General features: G+C 56.4%; 2 protein-coding genes across 2 annotated transcripts; one reads left to right on the top strand and one right to left on the bottom strand.

Moving 5' to 3' along the window:
* Positions 1 to 907: 907 nt before the first annotated feature.
* Positions 908 to 11,611, bottom strand: KIF7 (kinesin family member 7). Its single transcript, XM_054387827.1, has 18 exons — positions 11,311 to 11,611; positions 9,864 to 10,064; positions 9,221 to 9,632; positions 7,941 to 8,472; positions 7,491 to 7,628; positions 7,112 to 7,345; positions 6,503 to 6,702; positions 6,116 to 6,222; positions 5,673 to 5,828; positions 5,143 to 5,345; positions 4,809 to 5,006; positions 4,242 to 4,367; positions 3,564 to 3,740; positions 3,059 to 3,274; positions 2,642 to 2,848; positions 1,722 to 1,920; positions 1,481 to 1,630; positions 908 to 1,287 (listed from the first exon to the last, which is right to left on the bottom strand). Exons 1-18 carry the CDS (start codon positions 11,609 to 11,611, stop codon positions 908 to 910), a joined length of 4,137 nt encoding a protein of 1,378 aa, XP_054243802.1.
* Positions 11,612 to 12,549: 938 nt separating this feature from the next.
* On the top strand, positions 12,550 to 14,795 carry LOC128972357 (ras-related and estrogen-regulated growth inhibitor-like protein). The gene is given in 5 exon segments (XM_054388240.1): positions 12,550 to 12,603; positions 12,605 to 12,797; positions 13,246 to 13,299; positions 13,752 to 13,828; positions 14,370 to 14,795. Coding segments are annotated over 5 exon segments (804 nt in total).
* The last annotated feature ends 322 nt before the right edge of the window (positions 14,796 to 15,117 follow it).

The following is a 15,117-nucleotide window of genomic DNA, read 5'->3' as shown; positions in this document are numbered from 1 at the left end:
CAGGATTGTATTTAATCTCCCTTAGAGCCAGCCTGGACGTTATCCCAAGACTAAAAAAGTTGCAGGCTCTAGTAGAACGTGGCACTTAGCCAGCACTCCTTTTATTCTGGTGCTTGACAACTCTGCTGCTGCCTGGAAATGCTTTTCCTGCAGCAACTTGGTGTAGGAAGCCTCCCAGCTCTGGCTGAGAACTTACAAAGCAGGTATTTAACATCAAGGCAACACTGTGACAGCAGCTGAGTTCCCATGCAGTGAGGTTTAAGTAGAACTCTTGTCTACAGAGCCAGAGTGACAAATGCAGCCTCAGACAAGTGACTACTTCATAAAACGTCCTCTGCTTTATTAGAAAAGTTACAGTAGAAATGTAAAAAACCCCAAAGTTGCTACAAAAATCTATGTACAAGGTCTGCAGGGCTGCAGAGTATCTCCCTCTGAAGCTTCTAGGGCTGAGCAAGCCCTGAAGCAGAGGGTTCCAAACTGTAAACAAGTTTTTAGTGTTAGAGGCCAGGGTAGAAGGTACCTTAGAATCACAGAATGATAACAGAAAGGTGTGGGTGGAGGAGACCTTGAAGGTGATGCAGTTCCAACCTCCCTGCAGTGAGCAGGAACGCCTTCCCCTAAGCCAGGAGAAAGTGGGAAGCAAAACAAAGCTCCCACTTCCCAGTGTTTAAGCTGCTGGGGGTGCAGAAGGAAAGGTGTCCAGCCAGCACTGTGTGGACTGGCAGTGACAGGGGCAGTGCAGGCTGCTGTCATTTCCCTTGCCATGAAGTCAGGGCTGCTGCTTCCTCAGGCCTCTGAAACAGAGCAGGGCTGCAGCCAGGCTGGCTGGAGGCAGGAAGGCTTTCGCTAAGCTCCAGTCAGTACCTGCTGCTCCCTGCCCTGTGCCAGGTTAGTGTGGAGCTTGTGTCTAGAGTGGGTTTTTCCTCACATCGATCATGGCAGGGTGGTGAGGCAGGGGAGTGACGTTCAGGCTGGCTCTGCGCAGCTCCCGGCGGGGCTTGGCGACAGGGCCGAGGCTCCGCGGGGGGTGCCCCTCGGGGGGCTGCCCTGCTCTCGGCAGGGGCTCTGCCTGCCGCAGGTCCCCGGGGCTGTCGCTGGGCAGGGAGGAACGGCGCCAGGTGGAGGGCAGAGGGGCATGCACCAGGTCCCTGCTCTCGTCCCTGGCCCGGTGGCTTTCTTCAGTGATGGGCAGAGGCACAGGCTGCTCCCCAGGGCCACATTCCTCACAGGGCCCAAGCACAGGGGCAGCTCTGTCCACAGCCCCATGAATGCTTCTCTCCATCCCTGCTGGGAAAGATAGGGGTACAGTGAGACGAGCAGCAGGACCTCTGCTTTTCTCACTGCCTGTAGAGCACTTGCTCAAGGTTAGCATGCACACTGCTCCTGACTCCACTCAAAGCTCTCACTGTCAGGGAAAAGACTTCAAACTCCCTTTTAACTTGGTAGGAGCAGCAAAGGCCCAGCCTGGCATTCCTCTCACCTTTGGTCTGTCCAGGATGGAGGTTCATGTTACTCAGCCTCTGGTTTAGCTCCTGGTTTGCCCACATGTAACGGCTCAGCTCCTTTTCCAGCACCTGTATCCTTGCCTCATACTGCAGCTTGCTGCTGGCCAGCCCCTCCTCCATGTGCTCTGCAAGTGAAAGGAGGCCACTTGAAGCTGCAAGCCCTGTGAAAGCCCAGTGCAGGGCCCCTGCTGCTCCTTGCAGGAGCGAGGTGCTCACCACGACTCTGCTGCAGCAGCAGCTGCATGTTCTGCTCATGCTCCTTCTGCTGCAGGGTGAGCTGCCGGTCCAGCTCCAAGCGCTGCCGTTCCACAGCTGCCTCCAGCCAGTACACCAGCTGCTGCTGCTCCTCCAGCTGCATCTCCAGCTCTGAGAAGGCAATGTGCTGCCTGTGTTGGTCCTCTCGCAGTGTCACCACCTGGCCAAGGCCCAAGAGCAAGGAACACCTCAGCTCCTTTGGAGCCTAGCAGCTTTCCTGCAACGCCCAGCCCAGTGGAGTTAGTTTTTGTGTAGAGCACATAAAGGTTAGGAGGAAGTTCTTTACTGTGAGAGTAGTGGAACGCTGCAACAAGGCTGCCCAGGGAGATTGTTGAGGCCCCATCCTTGGAGATCACAGAATCACAGAATTGCTGAGACTGGAAAAGACCTCTGAATCATGAAGTCCAGCCTATGACCTAACACCATGACATCAGCTAAGCCATGCCACCAAGTGCCACATCCGATCCTTTCTTAAAGACCTCCAGTGATACTCAAGATCAGGCTAGACAGGGCTCTGGGCAACCTGATCTAGTGGAGGATGTTCCTGCTCAGTGCAGTGGGGGTGGTCTAGATGACCTTTGCAGGTCTCTTCCAACCCAAACCACTCTATGCTTAGGAGGAAGTTTGTAGTTCTGGGAGTTCCCTTGTGCAGGCAAGAGCAATGTGTGTCTGCACTGATGTGACAGAGCCACCATAGGGGTCTATGACTAGTTAAACCCTTGTCCCAGCTGTTCAAGCAGGTGGAGATCATGGTGCTGTGGCTTTGTGGACTTGACTTTACAGGACTAAAGTACAGTAGAAGACAGGGAGAAAACCTGAAGCTGAGGAAAACAAGAGCTTTGTCAGATCCTAGAGCAGCACAGAAGGCAGCTGTGTTTCACCTTGTCAAAGTACTTGCAGAGCAGAGCTCTGGTCTCAGAGGAGGAGAGGTAGCTGAGCTTGGCCATGAGGTTCATCTCACACTGGGACAGCAGGCTGGCCGAGGCCCTCAGAACTCGTTGCCTGCAGGTGATGGACTCATTCTTGTATTCGATGGCTGCATCCAGAGCCTCGATTGCCTCATCCAGCTGGAACAAGATCCGCTCTTCCTGCCAGGCAGAGCTGCAGTTACTAGGGAGCAGAGTTTGCTGTCCCACCCTGCCCTGACCTGAGCATCTCTACAGTGCTGACAAGAAGTTGGGATACGCGGCTGGGGGACATGGGGGAGCATCTGCTAACCACCCTATGCTCAGGTCTGGACTTCCCTCTGAATACCTCACGCTCTTGCAAGCAGAGCAGCCCTGACCAAGAAGAGATACCTCTGGGGACAGAAGGGTGCCCTGACGCAGCTTGTTGTCGAGCTCCAACCTCTGTTTGAGCAGCTGGTCCTTCTCCTGGCGCAGGCTGTTGATCTCCTGGCGGATCTGCTGCTGGTCGTGGGCGCTGCCGTGACGCAGCTGCCCGCTCTTCTCCGTCAGCTCCTTCTCCAGGTGCTCCAGGCGGCTGGACACACGCACTATGTCATCTGACAGGGCCTGCAGCAGAAGATGCTCAAGGGCAACTGCTCTGCAGGCAAGTCAGACCTTCAGCCCCCTTCTACTCCGTCCTGACGTCCAGTGAGCCACACACGCACTTAAGCCAAGAGCCTTTAAAACAGCCAGCTCAGAGACACAGCAGGAGCAGGCTCTCCTGTAAAGGCAGATCTCCTACCCACTCCCCAACACCACCTTATCCTGCCCTGCAATCCTCTGCCAGAGCCAGGCTGGCACCCAGCTCTTCCAGTCTCCCACCTCTGCTAGAAGTCAAACAAGGGGCTTGTCCTACCTGGCTGGAACGCAGTCGTTTGCTCTCCAGGCCATTCTTCTCCTGAAGCAGAGCTTCCTTTTTGGCCACAATCGCCTCCCGCTTCCTCAGCTCATCTTCCAGCTCATCCAGGGCCCGCCGCTGCTCCAGAACTTTATCCATCTCCATGTCCAGCCACTTCTTCTGCTCCTCAATTTTCTAGTGGAAGGAGAGGCAAAGGGCACGTGTTTGTGTGCGTGCGTGTGTGTGTGTGTGTGTGCAGAGGGCAGCAATGCCCAGGGCTGCTAGACTAAAGCTCAGTGGGGTTGAGATCAGAGCAAGAGTCTTGATTCCATCTCTTTTAACCCCTGCAGAGGGGGGTTCACTCATTTTATCCTTCCTCCTCCTCAAGAGGAAGAGCTAAGCTAAAACTCCAGCTGCCAAGGAGTCCTTGGAAGCCACATCTCCCATCACCCTTCCGCTAACAGACAAGTTTCGCAGCTTCTTTACCAGTGCTGCGATTTAGAAGAGATCCTGAGGGTAAGACAAGATCTAAGTCCTCTGCTACTAACTACAAGTGACATGATGGGCTGTCCTCCTCAAGCTGATAATCCCTTTCAAACTGACCTCCTTACTTCCAGATTTTGCCTTGTCAGCCTGCAGTCTGCCAAGCAGTTCCTCTGAAGCAAGGAAGAGGAGGCAGGCTCACTCTGCCCATACCTGCTGCTGCTCCAGGCTGATGACGGAGCCGTTGCTGCCACTCCGCCGCTTCCTCTGGAAAGCTGCAATTTCCTCTGTCTTGATGCGAAGGATTTTCTGGTGCTGCTCGTGCTTCAGTTCCAGCTCCTGTGGGTGACAGAGCAGCTGTGAGCAGCAAGGAGCAGAAGCTGTTTGCCCTGCAGCCAAGGGCTGGAGGAGAAGCTGTTGGCTCTGCAGTCAGGGGCAGAGAGACAGGCTGGAGGAGAAGCTGTTTGCTCTGCAGTCAGGGGCAGAGGGACAGGCTGGAGGAGAAGCTGTTTGCCCTGCAGTCAGGGGCAGAGGGGCAGGCTGGAGGAAAAGCTGTTTGCCCTGCAGCCAGGGGCAGAGGGACAGGCTGGAGGAGAAGCTGTTTGCCCTGCAGCCAGGGGCAGAGGGACAGGCATGTTCATTGCATTTCGTATTTTAGATTGTAGTTTTGAGCTTCATTCGCTTTTTTCACTGAGATGGTCTGGCAATTTTAATGTTGGGGGGGGAGTTTTCAACCCACCACAAGGGGGGGGTTAATTTCTCAACCCACCACCACTCTACCTTGACTCGGTGCTGCCGCTTGTTGACCTCGGTCTGCAGGCGCCGCTTCTGCTGGCTCTCCTGGCGCAGGCGGCGCTGCAGCTGGCCCTGCTGCCGCCGCATAAGCTCAATGTTCCGCTCCAGCTCCTGCACTCGCCGCTCGCTCTGGGCCGACAGTGACACCAGACGCTCCGTCGCCTGCTTCTTCCTGGACAGAACCTGTCGGAGAGTGGAAGATGCCCTCGGGCTCAGCCTCTTCCCTGTGCCCTTCGCGGAGATGCTCCCCCCTCGTCCCCACCCCACAAGTTCTGCCTCTGCCGGCCTCCCTGGGCAGGCAGAGCCCTTCACCGCTCACCTGAGCCTTGCTCTGGGCAGCTGCCACGCGCGTGCGGCACTCCTGCAGCTTCCGCTTCTCCCCAGGGTCCCACGGCTCTTTGCTCTCCAGCTCCTGGAGCTGCTTCTGGCTGTCGCTCAGCTCTGCCCGCACCTGCTCTGCCTCCTGCTCCAGCTCACTGATCTTCTGGCAGTACTGCCTGTTCAGAGCCTGTGCGTCCTTGCCTGCAACACGTTCCCGCCCCCAGCCGTCACTTCCAGGGCCCCTTCCCTCACAGCCAGAGTCCTGTCGAGGAATGGACCTTTCCTCTTCCCAAGTATTTTTTGGGTACAGAAAACTAAAGGCTCCCTTCCCCTCACCTACTCCAGGGAAAGGAAAAGCTGACTGGAAGGATCTCAGTCAGATGGAAGGGATGGAGAAACAAGGCTCTGCTGCCTACAGGAAGGACTGAGCACAGACTGAGCAATGCAGGGAGGGAAGGTGAGGATGAGTGTAGAGACCAAGATCATGACGAGGAAGAGGTTTCATGGGGAATGGGTTCATATCCCCACCTGTCTTAATGAGTTCTGTGATCAGCTCCTCCTTCATGCGGATGTTGATGGCCAGCTCTCGGATCTTCTGCTGTGCTTGCACCAGCCTCCACTCAGAGTCCTTCCCTGGCAGGCGCTCCCACGGACCCAGCAGCAGCTCCTGCCTCCTACAGACCTCTGCAACACAGGTTCCTGGGTAAGAAAGGTCCCACCTTAGCAGCCCAGTGACAGAAGGACAGTTCATGCTCAGATCTGTAGCCAAGAACTGGCAGAGCACAGCCCAGTCACTCGCAGCTTCCACCAAAACAGGCAGCTCCTGGCAGACCCCTGTAGTTCAAGTTTCTCCTCAACAAAAGCAGGTGACTGTCATCTGCCCCAGTTTTGTCCTCTGGGCCCATGCAAGTGGGACATGAATAGCCCCCAACGAAGCACCACCTGTCCAATGACCTACAGCTGCTACTTGCCTTTTGACAGCTCCAGCTGCTCCTCCTGAACCAAGTGGGTACTGCCTCTACTTGGCTCCTCACTCAACTTGTGATTCACTTTCTTGCTGCAGCTTTGCATCCCGTTTCTAGAAGGAACAGCAAATCAGTCAGCTGGGCCTGGGCACTGCCAGAGCTTTTCTCAGTAAGGACCCTCATGATCCACAGGCTTCAGAAGGTACTGACAGAAACAGCAGCTGTGGTCAGGAAAGATGGTAATGAGCTCCCCGGGCAGCAGGCAGCAGAATCACTGACCCCAAAGGCAGCATTTCCTTCTACACCCTACATGAGAGCTGAGCTGCAGAGCAGGGACAGCCAGGTCACACAACTGCCAGGGCACTGCACAGTGCTGGGACAGCCTCAACTCACCGGCGCTGGGACAGGGACTGCTTCTGGTCCCACTCCTCCTCCTCCTCTCCCGAGGACAGCTCTGCTGGCTTCTCCAAGTCCTGGCTGAGTTCCCTCCTCAACACCACGGCTTTGATCTCTGGATTGCCAGTTGAACGCTGCATGTGGTTCAGGTGCCAGCTTGTCAGGTCGTCTTCCTGGAAAGAGTGGTTGCTGTCAAGCTGCCAGGGCACAGGATCAGAAAAAGAGGAAACATGCTGCATGAGAGCTGGTGTTGGAAAGAGCAGCTCTCAGCTGGGCATCACCACCAGGCACAAAGAAAGTAAAAAATGGGGCTGAGAGGGTTTTCAGAAGAACTGGAGTGTTGCTAGACCCAGCTGCCTGCCCTCCTGCCTTCTGCTGCTCAGACACTGAATTCAGCTGGGACCTGCCTGTAACACTGAAGTAAAAGCCTCAGCTTTGAAGCTGGTCTGCTTTTGCCAGAGTTATGAACCTCTTTGGATATCAACACAGCCCTCTGGACTACACCTCTGACAAGGGTCACATTTAATGGTGGAGAAAAAGGAGTCCCTGCAGTGGAGAGCATCTGAGTGAAAAGAAATACAGCTCCTCAATGGCACAAACTTGTACCCTCACCTTCTTGCAAAGGGCTCTTCCATTCTGCTCGGCAGGAAGGAGCCCTGAGGGAACCTTGTTGAAGGCAAGGGATGGGGCAGCATCCAGTGGGGCTGTATGAGGTCTCTGGCCAGCAGTCACCAGGTGAAGGTTCTCCAGCAGTTCTGGCATGGAGAGGTTTGGCATTGCCATCTCCAAGCGCACGTGCAGCTCCGAGATCTTGTCCTGCTGCTCCTGCAGCTTATCGCTCTGGGAAGCAACGACAAAACTGTGGTTATGTACACTGGGATCCCAGACCTGCTGCAGGGGAACACGAAAGCTGGGCTCTGCCCTCCTGGGGAGGAAGAGTAGGAGTGGGGCAGGTTCCCACAGAGAGAGCAGAGCCCAGAAATACCTGCAGCTTGTACTGCTCCATGGCATCCTCCAAGGCAGCCAGGAAATCCCGGTTCTCTTCCTCCAGGCGCTCCACTTGCCTCTGCAGTCTGGCCACCTGCTCATCTCTGAGGGACTCGCACCCCTTCTCAGTGTTCACCTGCCCCCCAAAACACGAGAGAGGTGGCATCAGCACCAAGCTTCTTCCTTCCCTTCCCATGCTGGATTCTGCAAGGGCACAGCAGCTCTGTACACCCAGATTTTTCCTGTGAAATAGATCTCCTGGCCACAGCTAAATCCAACCTCTCCCTGCCTGCTTTGAAGACCACATCATTCTGTCTCCCTATAACCTCTTTGCCAAGTTATTTCTCCTCTCCCTCTCCTGACCCTTCCACCACATAGTCCTGAGGCTCCTGCATTCAGCAGCCATCAGATAAACCCCACCTCAGAGCTAAACCACCCCAACCATTACCTCGGCTTTTGCTGGCTTTGAGCCTTGTGCCTCAGGGCTCTGCTCTTCTGCCGAGGTGCTCTCGATGCCGCTGTCGAGCCCGGCTGAGGTCAGCTCGCTCCTCTCGCTCTCCACGGCGCACAACCACTCCTTAACCCGCAGGATCTGCTCCACCGTCAGGTTACTGCCCTCCTGCAGCTCCATCAGCAGCCGGTAGGCGGCGTCGGTGCAGGTCCGGTAATGCGCACACTCGGCCAGCAGCCGAGCTGTGGCGTCCGGCGCGCTCCGTTTGGCGCTGGCCGAGCGGTTGATGATGCGGGTCTCGGAGCGGTGCCGCTGCTCCAGCGCCTTCTGCAGGTTCTTTATCTGCAGGTGAAGCTCTTCCACGTGCTCCGTCTCCTTGCGGCAGTTCACCACAGCCTTGTTCTGGATATTTTGAGCCCGGCTGGCGTAGTTGAGCGTGTTGAGGCTCTCATCAAAGTCGGAGGAGGATGGGCTGACACAGGCGATCATCACCGTCTGGGCGTTCCCCCCCAGAGAGTCTTTCAGGATCCTAGGGATTGACGAGCAGAGCCATTAAAATAGCTGAATTTCAAAATGCTGCACGATCCAGGTGTTTTTCAACTCTTTTCAGAGGTTAAGCCCAAGGAGAATGATGTTCTTGCTCTGTGGCCAGTTTTGGTCGGGTTGAAGTGAGCAGAATCCCTAAGCAGAGCAATAGCAATGCTCAGCCTGGCAAACTTCCACCTGAGTAATTCCCAGGGCTGGGAGCTCCCTGACTCTGTGATCACTGCTATGTACATGCTGAATGGGGACCCCACTGGTGTCTGCAAAGGTCATCTGCTCAAGCTAAAAGCTAGCTACAGACATTAAATAAGCCTGCTGGGAGTGGGTTTGTTTGCTCCCAGGCATTGAGGGACAGGATAATCCATGCTGACACCCCACCATGGCTCTGGCAAAGCAATTTAAGCAAGGCTTGTCTTCAGCAGCACTGTGATGACCTAGTCCATCACACCTATCCTGACCTCACTGCTCCTCAAGCTTCCCTAGGTGAAAATCCCTACAGCAGACAAACCTGTTAAACTGCCGTAAGGCACAAAAGCTTGACTGTCCCATTAAAGAATCAATCTGACAGCATTGGTGTGAGAGCAGAAGAGACAACTGGACCTGCAAGGTGATCTTGGCCATGCTGAGGTCTCTGCTACTCAACCTGGCAGGCTGGGCATGGGAAAAGCAGGGATAAGCTTGTCCCTCCTGCTGGGACAAGAGCTTGTGAGAGAGGGTCCTGGCCCCAACTGTACCTGGTGATTTTGGAGTCTCTGTATGGGATGTGGCTGCTCTTCCTCCGAGGGTCTCCCAAGGCACTGATGACGTTGCCCAAGGCCAGAAGGCCACTGTTGATCTGGATACTCTCCTTCAGCCTCTCCCCTGTGTTTCCTGTCTTCACAATTCGCTCTGAGCCTGCCAGGTCCACAAAGTGAAACTTGGAAACCAGGACCTGTCCCGAGGCAGGGACAGCAGGGGGGTGGTGGCTCAGGGACAGGCGGCCGGCCCCACGCCGCTGTTCCATGGTCACTGTGAAGATGGTGTGCGAGCGGCTCGACTGCCTGTTGATGTGGGTGGCTCCCGTGTGCTTGGCTGTGTTCCCCATCTCCAGCAGGCTCAGCACCTCGTCCAGCCCTTCCACTTCTGACTCCTTCACCCCACAGAGCACTGCAAAGGCAAACAGAGCTGTGACTGGGAGGGAGGAGCTGCCCGAGGACACAGCTCCTCTGCACCATCACCCTGCCCTACTCAGACCTACTTTCCACAGCGAACAGGATTAACACAGCAACCTGCTGCAGGAGAGGGATGGAAAGAGAAGACCTGGCCCTACATTCAGGGATAGATAACCCACGGCCTTCAGCATGGGGCAAAAAGGGAGCCCCTGAGTAGCACACATACCAATGTTCCCCTTGTCATCTTCTCGGATCTGGATGTCTTTGCTGGCTGTATCCACCTGCAGCAAGTCCCGGAACTCCTCCTTGTAGACCTCCAGGTAGGATACTCGGACTGTGTAGTCGATCAGATCGTTCTCATCAATAAGCCTGAAGGTCTCGGCCATGGCTCGTGGGATGATGCCCTGCTCATCTTCATTGATGGAAGCTGGCACAGGAATACGTGGTCAGCGGGAGCAGCAAGTGCCCAGGAAGCCTGTGCTGGCCAGGGACAGAGCTGCAGCCACCAGCCTGCCCAGCATGTATCACCTGGAAAGGTGCAGCCTCACAACCCTCCCAATATTTAGCCCTTGCAGCCTGGATTAAACATCCCCCTGAGCGTTTCTAAGCCGCAGGACCTCTGGGCAAATCCTATCCTACTGCTGTGCTGGATTCCAGCAACGCTGCTGGTTTCCAGTCTTCCCTCAAGGAGAAGGCATGTTAGCATTTCAGCAGACAGCAAACACCATGCCTGCAGCTACAGCCTGCTGTCCTTTGAAGTCTGCATGACTCTACCACCTTTCCCACCTCTGAGGATTTTTTGTGCTTGCAGCCTGTTTGTATCTGGCCACAGCACTCCGCTGTCTGCATTTCAAATGTTTTGCTTTTGCCTCCAACAGTCATGCAAAAGGGCAATCCTCAGATTTAGTTCACTGACAGCCTGAACTGGGAAACTGAAAACAGAGGTAGGTGGACGGTATGGAAACGATTTAGCTTTTACAAACTACGAAATTAACTAAAGCTTGCTGAAACACTCACAGTGCATCCTCTGAGAGGTGTTAAACAGGAGGGAAAGTTTCCTCTTTCTCACTTCCTTCACGTAAACAAACAGGATTAACCCTTGCAAACCTCCCTCTCCCTATGGTTTATTGCAAGACAAGCTATTAAGATTCAAGCTCTAGGAAGACCACCACCACCTCCAGAATAGACACAGCCCTCTTGCTTGTCCTGCAGGGTTAGGGCAGAAAACCTTCACGCTGTGATCTCCCAAGAAATCATTGTCCACGGGGGAAATGGTTGTGGCAGCATGGGTGGAGAGGTGAGCAGGATGAGGAGGGTGGTTGGGTTGGTGGGGTTAGTCTGAGGGGGCTGCCAGGGTCAAGAGGGAGGGCAGGCTGAAGGGGCTGTTTGGGACGGTGATGTTGGTTGGGAGTGATGGAGATGGTGATGCTGGTGGGTTTGGGTGAAGAAAATGAAGCTGATGAGACAGGTGGGGATGGCTGCATGGGTGAGGTTGGCAAGCCATGAGGGTGGGTGGGACGGTGGCATTGGTGGCTTCTCTTGGGATGGAGGGAGGTGGCGGTGCGACCCTGGGACGGCTAGTGAGGAGAGCGGGAGGGTAGCGGCGACGCCAGCGAGAAAGCAGCGCTGCCGGGATACCGTGGGCCCGGTGTTGCGGTCCTGCCGCGACTCACCGACGCTGGCCTCGCCGATGGTGTAGGTCTTGCCGGAGCCGGTCTGCCCGTAGGCGAAGACGGTGGCGTTGAAGCCGCGAAAGAAGGCTCGCAGCAGCGGCTGGACGCAGGCCCGGTAGACGGCCGCCTGCCCCGCCGCCTCGGGCAGCACGGCGGCGAAGCGGAAGCGGCGGCGGCCCAGCGCCACCTCGCCGGTGGCGGCGTCGCTCCGCAGGCAGGGCCGGTGGCCCCTCAGCGCCTCCCGGGGCAGCAGCGGCCGTACCCGCACCGCCACCCGCACCGTCGCCCCCTCCGCCGCCATGGCCCCGCCGCCGCGGGCAGCGGGATGCGCCCAGCCCAGCCCCCCCGGCGCGCCGAGATGGCGTCAGGCGGCTCCGCCCGCCGCAGAGAAGGGGGAGCGGCCAGCGCCGCCACGGGTAAGGGGGGCGAGCAGAGCGGGGCCAGCCCGGGAGACAACCGCCGGAGTGGGCGGCGGGATGGGGGTAGGACGGTCGGGGGATACGAGTGGGCTGCGGGGAGGGGAACTCCTGAGAGGCTCCGTCGCTCAGGAGAGACTCCATCAGTTCTGAAATGCTTCATCGCTTGAGAGAGGATGCTCCAGTACTCGTGATGTGCTCCACCACTCATCAGATAACGCTCCACCACTTGGGAGACAACGCTCCACCACTTGGGAGGTGCTCCATCACCTGCGTGACACTGTATCGCTTGTGAGACAGTGCTCCTTCACTCCTGAGACAATCCCTCACTCACAAGAGACTCCAGCACTCAAGATATGCTCCACTGCTTGCGAGATGCTCCATCCCTTGTGTGACACTGCACGACTTGTGAGACAGTGCTCCATCACTTGTGAGACAATCCCTCACTCACAAGAAGCCCAACCCTTGTGAGATGCTCCAACACCCACTAGGCAATGCTCCATCCCTTTGGAGATGCTGCAGCGCTGCCCAGACGCTCCACCGCTCCTCGCAGGCATTCCGATGCTCACCTTGGGGAAGGGATAAGGGGCTGCGTGGCCCTGCCAAGGGTCGGGGTGGAGGCGTGGGCAGCCTCCTGGGATGCCGTTTGCCAGCAGCTGGTGCAGACAGCCGGTGCTTCCCGGCCGCCTGCCGTGCCGGGGGCTGGCCCGGCCGGCTGCAGGCAGTGACGTCTGTTCGGGATGATGATCTGAGCGCTAGCAAAGTTTCTCATCTGACCATCCGCAGCTCCGGCCGCACCGCCCCTGCGGCTGCGGGGAGGGGAATGTGCCTCACGGGTCCCCTGGGTGCTGTGGGACGCGCTGGCTTCTCGGCTGCAGGGATCGGAGCTGCACACGTAGCTGGACTTGCTGGCGAGCACGGCAGTGCTCGGCATGGGGCTCCGGCTGCCGCTGCGCCGGAGCGCCAGCTTCACCCCCGACCACCCTGCCCTCATGGAGGTGCCTGGCCCCACCACCCTGAAGATGGAAGCGAATGTCCTGGTTATGGGAGCAGACAACGTGGGGAAATCAGGTAAGAACAGACCATCGGGTAAGCCCTGGGAGCAGGGGATGCCCAGGCAAGGAGATGCGTTTCTCCCCCACCTCCCTAAAAAAAGGCTGAAGACTGCAGCAGCACTTGGAGTACAAGGTGCAGAGAGCAGCGCTGTGGGCAAGCTGGTGAGATGGGGCTGAGCTTTCGGGTGCTGACAGTGATTTGGGACTGAGCACAACCTTGCAGGCAGCGGGTGAGCGACGGGTAGAAGTGTTTCCTGACGAGCTGCAGTTCGGTGATGCTGCAGTTGATGCCCTGCCTCTGCTCTGCTCTGCTCACAGACCTGCTGGCAGCTGGGGAGAAAACCAGAGGTCGTTCTTCAGGGTGGGAGTCTACAGGGGATGGTGCCTGAGTGTGCTCTGCTTTGCAAAAGGAGAATCTTCAGGATTTAGGACTGCTCTGATGATTCTTTTCCTTCCCTTTGCAGCTCTGACTGTGCGTTTCCTGACCCGGCGCTTTATTGGGGAGTATGGAGACATGGGTGAGTGCCAGGCCAAGGCCAGGCCAGTTCCCGCTAGGGACTGGGGCCAGGAGCCTGCTGCTGCCCACAAGGTTTTGTTGCTTCCCACCCACTCCTTGCCTTTCTCCAGAGCCTTTGCCTGCTCGCAGGGTGCTTAGTGGTGGTATTTGTAGACTGACTCATCTCCTTATGCCAGAACTGCATCTTTGGGGCACAAAATGTCCTGGGTGGCAGCTGGTGGCACCAGTGTACCTGGATTGAATGCTGGGACGGAGGCAGGCTAGGGCAGTGACAACTGTGAGTGTTACCATGCTCCATGTGGTTGTTGCTGTATGAAAAAAAACCCTGGATCTTGTGGAGCACAGCCTGCTAGGGTGGATGTTGCAGACTTGTCCCCAGGAGGAGAAGACCTGAGCTGAGGGAGCTATCTCTTGGGCCCATGAGGATGATGATTTTTTAATATTTTTTGGCAGAATTCATCTACAGCCACAACCTGACTGTGGATGGCCGAGAGATTCTCTTCCATATCTGGGACGTCCCCAGTTCTCAGGTGAGAGGGCTGCACTCCTGTCACTTCTTTTCACCCCAGGGACAAAAGAAGCTCTACTGAAAGTTATCTGTGGGGAGCCACAGGCTGGCAGCAAAGCTCCAGCTGAGCAAAGCTCTCTCATCAGATGATTTCTTGCCTGCAGAGCACAGGGCAACAGCATTGCTGGTAGAGTAGTGATTGTCACTGTAGCCCATGGGCCTCCAGCTGAGGACATTAGAGCTGAAGCACTAATACTGCCAGCCCAGACTGAGCACGGGACTGCTGACAAAGTGGAAGTGCCTTGCTGAGGTCCCCGTGTTGCTATCACCTACAGCAGCAGTGCTTGGCAGCTGGGTGATAAGGTGAGGACAGTGACACTGAAGGTCAAATCATGTCCCCTTGCTGAGGTCTGCCAGGTGCTTCTCAGCCTTCCTCAATACTTCTTTCTCCATGCCCCTTTGCTACTTGCTAGTTGTCCCTGTCCCTGGGCTAAGGACTGTTGCCTCAAGGCAGGCATGGAGGGAGGGAGCCAGACAAAAACCCCTTCCTTTTCTCTTCCCAGGAGCATGCGGAGGAGGGCTCCTCTGAGGAGAAGAGAATCCAGTGGGCAGACAGCTTTGTCCTGGTCTACAGCATCTGTGACCGTGCCAGCTTCAACATCCTGCCCCTCAAAATCCAGTTCATCAAGGCAGCCAAGGAGGGGCAGAACCAGGAGAAGGTGCCCATTGTCATTGTGGGCAACAAACGGGACCTGCACCACCAACGGGTGGTGTCCAGCGAGGAGGGGAGGCTCCTGGCTCTCTCTTTAGACTGTGGTTTCTATGAGGTCTCTGCAGCTGAGGCCTATCACGGGGCCCTCATGGTCTTCCATGGACTGGCCGAGCGCATCCCTGACACCAAACTGGCACTGAAAAAGGGTACAGGGATCCGTGGCATCGTCAAAACCATGTCAGCTGTGTTTGCCCGTAAGCGAACGGACTCCCTATGAGCTATGGCAGGGCTGTTGCTTTTGCCTGTGCTGTCCAGCTGGACTGAGCCTCTTCCCTGTGTGCCCATGGAGATGGTGTGTGTGTTTCCATGAGTGTGATGGGTTTCTTGCTGACCTCCAAATGTCCATGTCTGGATGTCCTGCCATACCCAAGCCTGTGCAGCTGAGGGCTGTAGTGCCTTCCTCTTAGTTCCTTGATGGGACAGAAACTCTACTCTGCTCTACCAGCCTTTTAGGTGCCTCCTGCTTTCTTCCTTCATTCTCCAACACTGGAAACCACCAGGTGATTTTTGCCATAGCTTCCAGGTTGCATCTTCTTCAG

Source organism: Indicator indicator, chromosome 16, assembly GCF_027791375.1.
Source record: "Indicator indicator isolate 239-I01 chromosome 16, UM_Iind_1.1, whole genome shotgun sequence".
Taxonomy (NCBI): domain Eukaryota; kingdom Metazoa; phylum Chordata; class Aves; order Piciformes; family Indicatoridae; genus Indicator; species Indicator indicator.
This window is presented reverse-complemented; position numbering and strand designations above follow the sequence as displayed.